This window comes from Alligator sinensis, unplaced genomic scaffold (assembly GCF_000455745.1).
Source record: "Alligator sinensis unplaced genomic scaffold, ASM45574v1 scaffold1902_1, whole genome shotgun sequence".
NCBI classification, from domain to species: Eukaryota; Metazoa; Chordata; order Crocodylia; family Alligatoridae; genus Alligator; species Alligator sinensis.
The window spans coordinates 106,864-115,246 of NW_005843416.1; the positions used below are offsets into that span (position 1 = coordinate 106,864).

General features: G+C 49.7%; 1 protein-coding gene across 1 annotated transcript in view; it reads right to left on the bottom strand.

Annotated features, from left to right (window-relative positions):
* Positions 1 to 3,920: 3,920 nt before the first annotated feature.
* The window catches only part of LOC102370286, a 35,597-nt gene continuing 31,134 nt past the window's right edge, over positions 3,921 to 8,383 (bottom strand). Inside the window, 2 exon segments of the mRNA XM_025195161.1 lie at positions 3,921 to 6,160; positions 7,629 to 7,745. Of these exon segments, the coding sequence (XP_025050946.1) occupies positions 5,220 to 6,160; positions 7,629 to 7,745 (1,058 nt within the window). The 3' untranslated portion in view covers positions 3,921 to 5,219.

An 8,383-nucleotide genomic window follows, 5' to 3' on the forward strand; every position in this document is an offset into this window, starting at 1 on the left:
CAGTTTGTTCCTTGGGTGAAGTGGCAGCACCGTGGAAAGAAACTCAGGGCTCTGGGTTTCCCTGGAGACAATTTTGCATGGCTCAAGTCAGGGAAGTTCGCGGAGATGAGCTCTTCTCTTCTGGCACATTCACTAGGAGCTGTGGGATAATGGCAGCATCTCTTGCTGCATCACTGGGTGAAGAGCGGGGGCCTGCACACCCAACCTCGTTCACAGGAGGGAGATGGGATGCCCTGATAGCAGAGCATGAGACTCCTGATGAATAGGCTTATACAAGTGAGGAAAGGAGGGGAGTCATGCATGATGAGAAACAACTGCATAAGCCAACAGCAAAAGGACAGGATTTGTGGGGAGGGGAAAGGACTTTGAAAGTTATGGAAGTGGCAACAGGCCCTTGAGATCCCATTTTGCAGAGTTTGGGTGGGATTCATTGCATGTTGCTCCCCAGGTGTGTGGGGTGGGGGCAATGCAGAGGGGCTGTGGGAGGAGCTGTTCCTGGATTGCCTTTGTGGTGCAAACAGTGGGAATGGGGCAGAGGTGACAGGTGGGGGGAAGAAGAGGGAGGGGGCTGTGGTCAGGTTGCCCACAGGGCACTGCAGTCCTATCCCAGGACAGGGGTGCCACAAGCCTCCCCTCCTCTTCTCTCCAGCCCATGCAGGGTCCAGACATGCTCCCCCGCCACCTGCATTAATTGGAGTCACAGCACTCTGACCCGGGCAGGACGGGAACAGTTGGGGTCCCTCCGGTAGGGCTGGAGGGGCAGGTAGCTATGGGTGGGGAGTGAGGGGCATTGGGGTGCAGAGGGCACTGGCAGCACCACAAGGCTGCGGGTCTAAAGTGACCAGGTTTGCCCGTCACTTTGGGGCGTGCTCATTTGTTACGGCCACATGCACATGCTAACAGGGTACGTCTGAGCAGGCCGGGTCCGATCAGCACTTTCAGCTGATACCCTCGTGCACCTCAAAACTCAGCACGTCCCAATCTGTCTTCCTAGTAGTAACTCCCTTGATTTATGGGGCATTACAGGGATCTTTGGTTTAGGTTAAAAAAGCATTGGTGCAGAGCAAATGGGGAGGTCAACGGGAAGGACGAGTAAGTGAGGCTCAGAGAGAGAATATAGCAACCAGCTTGGTATATGAATTGATGATGATACCAGTAGCAATAGCCATACAAGAGAGACAAATAAAACAGTTACAGTATTACATAATTTCAATTACTTGAAGTCCAGCTCAAGTTTGATGACCAAAGTCCAGTTTAGAAAGCTGTGCCTGGAGTAGGAGAGTAAAAGTCAGGTTCCTGGAGTCAGAGAGAAAGACAGAGAGAGTTGGGGTCTCACCACTCAGCGAAGTTTGAACCAGTCCAGGTCCCCAGCTTGCAGACAGGCAGTCCCGAGCACGATCAGTGCAGGGTTTCCAGGCAGAAAAGGAAGGGAAGTAGACTAGCCCACCCCAGCAACAGCAACATATCTTACGTGCAGCTCCGCTGGCTGCGCAGCGCAGGCGTGAGGCTGCTGCTCCTGCCAGTGGTGTGTGGGGAGAAGTGCAGGAAGAGTGCCCCGAGGCATGGCGAGGAACAGCAACAAAGAGCAGGCTGGGATAGAAGAGGCAGAGTAGGCAGCATCCTGCTGTGTGCCATTGGTGTGGAAAGGGTCTCACATCCCAAGTCCTTGCTGGTTTAAGAGAACACTACTGCTGAAGTTGTAGTAAAAAGGACATATCCAGGCAATAGGCTGTACCAAGAGAATTAAAGGAGAAAGTGCCATAAGACATAAAAAAAGGTAATAAGGTATAAGTGGGCGCATCTACATGAGATATTTAGTGCAGAGTAGGGTAATTAGAGTGCCCCTATTAGGCTGGAGTAAACTAATTAACTCTGCAGCAGGATAGTACATGCAAATACAAATACTATCTCACTGCAGAGTTTTTTTACTCCCCGGCAGCACGTGTAAATGCTGCCCCAGCTGGCTGGGTGGGGCATGAGGGTGCTTCAGTGTGGGGGCTCTTGGGGCCCAGCCAGTCCTTCTGCATCATGTTGAGTCAGGTCGGAGCAGCCCTGGGCTGGCAGGCTGACTCCTGGGGCCTCCCTGCCAGCCTTGGCTGCTCTGACCCAGCTCCACATGCTGCAGTCCTGGGCGCACGTTCAAACAGTGCACCCAGGAGCAATTCCAGAGCAATTAGCTTCAGAGTTTACTGCTTCATATTAATTGCATGTGTAGACATGCCCAGTAATAGGGTAATAGTGATATAGATAGAATGGAGTAGCTACCCTGAGCCTATAGCATGTGAACAAGGGTGATAAATCAGCCATGTGGGAAAACCCTTAAAATGGAGTTAGATACAGGCTCTGCAGCATCTCCTCTCTCATATTCTGAATATATAAACAACTTAAAATGCAAGTAAAGGAGACCCCAGTGTTAAACACACACACAAGGGGCATGTCTACATGTTCATTAATATGCCATCGTTACTGCGCATTAAGTTTAGTGCTTAGATAACCAAGTAGTAACTCAATGCACAGTAACCTGCACTACTGCGCAGTAGCGCCAGTGTGTGGGTTGTTAGCAAGGATTACTGAGCAGTAGCCTAAAAATAAGACTGTGCAGTAGCATATTAGCACAGGTTGTGCCTAGCTTGCTACTGCACAGTGTTATTAGGCTGCTGCACAGCAAGCCTCTTACTTGCTGCTGGAAGTAGAGGCTTCAAAGGGTTATCTTACCCTAACGATGCAAAAAGGCGATACCAGTATAATCAATGTTTGCTATTGCCTCTGTTCCTGCTATATGGCAGCAACCAATGGAGCAAGTGTTACAAGGGATTGCAAGAACAGTGTAATTTGGATGACATAATTGATGGAGAATATCTGAGAAATGTGAAGAGAGCATTTGAACATCTAGAAGAATATGGGCTGTGAGCAAATCATGGGAAATGCAAATTTTTCAAAGTCAGTTGCTTATTGTGAGCATGCTATTGATGCACAAGGCCCACGTGAATCTCAAGAGAAGATTAAAGCAGTTTTCAAAGCTCCACAGCCAAAAAATATTACACACTTTAGATCTTTTCTAGGATGTATTAATTATTATGGTAGATTTGCACCAAACCTAGCAACTGTGGTTAAGTCCTTTAAATCATGTGCTGTAAATGGGTTGGATCACATGAGAACCAGATAGCTTTCCTAGAAGCAAAAAGGCTGGCGACATCTGATAGGGCACTTGTTCACTTTAATCCATCGTTGAAAATCAATCTAGCATGTGATGCAACCTCACGTGGCACTGGGACTGTTATACCACATACTACTGAACAGTCCATAGGATTTGCACCGTGCTCACGGAGAGCAGCCGAATGCAGATAGACAAAGAAGCATTAAGGCTGGGGTACAGGATAAAGCAACGTAACCAAAACCTACATAAGAGAAAGTTTACAGTGGCCAGAGATCACCAGCCTTAATCTCAGGTCTCCAGTCTAAGAAAGGGGTGTCTGGGACTACTGCATGCAACGGTGGGCCTCTCTTTTTAGCAATTCACTTTGGATGTTCAATACAAAAGAATAGACACATGGACACACTGGTGGACTCCCTCTCTTAGCTGTGAAATAGTCTTCTGTAATAGAAACTGAATCTATTGAAATTGTTCACTTATTTCTGCTGGACTATGCCCCAGCGACTCGAAGTATGATTTCAGCAAGAAACCAAGAAAAATCCCACACTGGCACAGGTATATGAAGCCACCCTGAAAGCTTGGAAGTATATGAGAGACAGACTCATCCCTATCCAAAATTAGCAGGGTTTAGGGTTGAAAACCAGGTTTAGTTATGAGGCACGTTAATAGGGGGGCTGCCGATTTGCTCTCAGCCTTTCCTATGGCCCTGCTGCGAGAGTCAGCATCATCATTAAGGACCCAGGAGGTCTACCCATTTCCAATGTCCCTTCTTCCCCAGGCTTCTTCTCCTCTTTAATGATGGGCAGGTGGGCCCCGGTCAGCGAAGTGTTGTGGTTGTTATGTCCTTCACTGAGACAGGGAGGACGTGGGCAGGCCAGTCCAGCCAGCGGGGCTGGATGTGGATGGGGGAAAGCAAAGAAACATTGCTGTGCAATGAACCCCAGCCTTGCCCTTGGTGGCATCAGACTCATGCTCCTCTCTAATGGGGTCAGATGTACGGGGAAAGCAGCACTGGCCTGAGCCCTATTGTCTGTGCCTATACTGTATGAGCTGGCTAGGATATGCCAGCTAGTATTAAGGACATGGCCTTCCCCATTGACCTTCCCAACAGGTGGCTGTCCTACCTAAAGTAGGAAAGGTCACCACAGAAGCAGATTGGAGTTGACTGGTGGGACCATGGAGACAGATAGGTGTTGCGACCCAGGGACTTGGTCTCACAGACCCATAAGTCATGGGTCTCATCCTAGCTGGGGGTGGCTATAGAGGTGCCGAGATGACAAGAGCAAGGCTGGGGGCACGGAAGAAGGACCCCTCTGCAGAATTGCATCTAGTGTGGGTTGGGTCTAGGAGAGGGTCAGGGCCCTATAGCTGGGTTCCTATTATCTGGGCTAGGGGAGGCTCCCAAAGGATTTTGAAAATTGTTCATTTCTGAAAGCCACTCCCCACAGACCAATAAAACTTTCTTCATGGCAGGGTCTACCCTGGAATGCACCTAGCAAAAGGGTGGAAAACCAAGGAAGATTGTGAGCTGCCCAAGACCAAAAAGTTATTAAGAATTAATTCATGGACATTCTCTTTATTTTTTTGTAGTGCATGTGTTATCCAAACTGATCCAAGTGGTGGGACGGGAGCCTTCCTAGTTGATGTGGAAGTTAACGGAATAATCAAGAAAGTCAAAAAGCAGATCACACAGGTAATGTCCTAAAATGCCAGAGGAAGGAATAGTGAAGGGACATCTGGCTGTGCGTCTATGTGGGAGCTGTGGACTGGATGGTTCAAAGAGGTCTCTTTTCAGGGGAACTTTAGCATTGCATCCCCTGGTTTTTATCTTCTCCGTGTCTTAGCTCCATCACTTCAGCCGTGACCCGCTTGTCTTCTCCGTGTCAGCTGCAGCTCCAACTTATCACAACAGCTGGCTTGGGACACCTCCATTGAAGGATGGGTGTAGGACCCCCATCTCCACTGCACAGCTAGCAAAAGATGCTCCCTGTTGAGTGCAAAGATCCACTCGTTGCTGGTGTCCGGTGAGGGGGGAGCTGGCAGAGAAACAATTCCTACAGTTGGCTCAATGGTCCGGCTTCTCCCTGTGCTTTGTAAGGCTCTTCTCACACCGGGTTCAAGAAAACGGCTTCCCCCCACCGTGAATGCGCTGGTGGGTGGAGAGCGTGGAGCTCTTGCTGAAGCTCTTCCCGCACTGGGAGCAAGAGAACGGTTTCTCCCCCGTGTGCACGCGGCGGTGCCTGGTAAGTGTTGAGCTGTCGCTGAAGCTCTTCCCGCACTGGGTGCAGGAGAACGGCTTCTCCCCCGTGTGCACGCGCACGTGCCTTATGAGGTTTGATCGGTCGGTGAAGCTCTTCTCACACTGGCTGCAGGAGAAGGGCTTCTCCCCCGTGTGCACGCGCAGGTGCTGCGTGAGCGTGGAGCTCTGAGAGAAGCTCTTCCCGCACTGGCCGCAGGAGAACGGCTTCTCCCCGGTGTGCACGCGCATGTGCGCCCAGAGGTTATCCCACCGGGTGAAGCTCTTCCTGCACTTGGCACAGCAATACGGCTTCTCCCCCATGTGCACAGGCTGGTGGCTTTGGAGGTTGCTCAGGGGGAGAAAGCTCTCCTCCGCCTCGGAGCAGAATGGGGGGTGCTCCCCCAGGTGCATTCTTTGGTGCCTAATGAGATGGTATTTATTTTGGAAGCTGGCCCCACACTCAGTGCAGGGGTAAGTCTTGTCCCTCCTGCGGGTTCCCCTGGGGGCCCTGAGCTCCTCTTTGTCTCCAAAGCTCTTACTGGGCTCTCTAGGTAGATACAACCCTTCCTCCTTGCGAACCCTATCCTCCTGGATCACCAGGTGCCTCTGTCCTTCAAATTCTTCCTTGCACACAGGGCTCTTTTGGGTTTCAATTGTTTTCTGTCCCTCTTGAACGGGCAGCTGGTTTCTGGCTGGAAGTGGGTTATGATTTGCAGGGCTTTCCGCAGGAGGCTTCTGCTGAACTCTGCTCTGTGTTTCAGCATCTGCTGGGTAGAAAAGGGAGGGCAGCAATGAGTCTCTGTTCAGCTGGCAGAGAGAAAAATCCCTGCTCTTTCCAACTTTCCAAAATCTGGAACATGCTCAAGAGCATGGCTGAGCCTTAGCTACTCTGTGAGAACAAGTAAAATCCTAAAGATCGGACACACCGAGTTCAAGATTTGATGCCCAGCCCAAGCTGGCCTGGGGGGCACTATAGGCACCGAGGGAAGCACCAGGCCCCAGCGCAGCTCAGGTAGGCAGGCACGCTCCGGGGAAAAGAAAAAAAAAAGAGAAAAAAAAAAAAAGGATCAGGCTTGCTGCTCGCCCCCCACCCCAAGTGGAGCCCGTCTACACGGGTTGCCGCCAGGTCGTGCAGCCCCTGAGCTACATGGGGCCTGGTGCTCCCCTCTGCTGCTGTTGCACTTCATTAGGTAGCAAATGAAAACACCCCTGGAGGTGTTTTATCTTGCTACGTACCCAAGTCATTTAAAGCTCAATATGCCGCTGAGAGTGAAAACAGCATCACCGTTTCATAGACATTAGGACTGGAAGGGACCTTGCAAGATCATCGGGTCCATTCAAGTGGCGCAAAAAGGGCATTTAAGCTGCTTTAAAGGCCAATTTTGTGGCATGTACAAAGGCCCAAGAAGCCCAATTCCCCCAGTCTTTCCTCATAACTCATGTCTCCCAACACCCTTACCATTTTTGTTGCCCTCCACTGGACTGTCTCCAATTTGTCCACATCCTTTCTGAAGTGGGGGCCCCAAAACTCGGCACAGGACTCCAGATGTGGCCTCACCAGTGCTGAACAGAGGGGAATAATCACTTCCCCTGACCTACTGGCAATACACCTACCAATGCAGCCCAGGATGCCATTAGCCTTCTGTACAACAAGGACACACTGCTGGCTCCTATTTAGTTTATTGTCCACTGTCCCCGCTAGGTCCTTTTCTGCAGAGCTGCTGCCCAGCCCATCAGCCCCCAGTCTGTACTGGTGCATGGGATTGTTTTGTCCTACATGCTGGACTTTGCTCTTGCCCTTTATTTCCCTGACTGTCATTGCAGGGGTGGAAGGAAGGTCCAATTCATACTAAGCATTAGGACCAGCAGCAGAGCTCCAGACTCCCTACAGTCCAAGCCTTGATAGTCCATCACGAGCTCTGCTGACTACGAGAGCTACCACAGGGCAATTTAAATTGGATCATACCCCGATGGTGCAGTTGTCATCCCTGGAGGTGTTCAGGAGGAGGCTGGACAAGCACCTCGTTGAGCTCGTTTGAGCCCAATTACCTCCTGCCCATGGCAGGGGACCAGACTTGATGATCTTACAGGTCCCTTCTGGTCCTTCTATTCTAGGATTCGGTCCAGGTAGGGCCACCTTGTGTTGGGATATCAACCCAATCAGGATGGATATTCTAGGCCATGGCACCTCGGGTATACCTGATTTGTATACCTGAGAGAAGTATCAACACTCACCTGGGGACAGGCCAGCAATCAGTGTATTTTCTCCAGGTTCTTCAGCTTCGCAGACCCAGAGCTCCACCTCCCCTCGCTGGATGCGGCAAATTAAGTCTGGGGTGGGACCGTGATACCCTGTTGGGAGAAGTGTAGAAAGGATGGTTAGGCTTAGTTGCCGAATTGGGATTTAGGGAATAGACGCAATGGACTCAAACATGTTAATGGGGAGTCAAAGTAAAATATAAAAGGTGGACATTTAGCAACCAAAAGATGACACTACAGGAAGAAGCCTTCAACAAGTTAAGGCCCTTGTGGCTCAAATAAGTGGAAGGATGGTCATATGAAAATGAAGAAAGAAAGGCACAATTCATTCAGGAGTATATACAGAATACAAAACTCACAGTGGCACCATCAAAGGTGGGCAGAGATGCAGTGATTTCCAATTTATGACAAAGGTAGAGAAATTTTTTATGGTTTTATTTTTAAAATACTAAAATGAAGAGGGAGATGGTAAAAACACTCCTGGCTGGATAACACAATTTATAATGGCACAATTCCAAGCAAAGAAATGGAAATGGGTTTATTCTCATTGACATTTTGCAAGGAGAAGTTGTGAAAGCTAGAAAAGTCAATGGCAGATCGATGACAATGAACAACTGCACAGGGGAGAAAGTTACTTAGCCACTCTTCGAAAATATAGGAAAACGTTATTGCAGCCAGTCAAGAGGAGCACGCATATCAGTGCTCTCCAGTTTGATTTTAGAAAAGGAAAG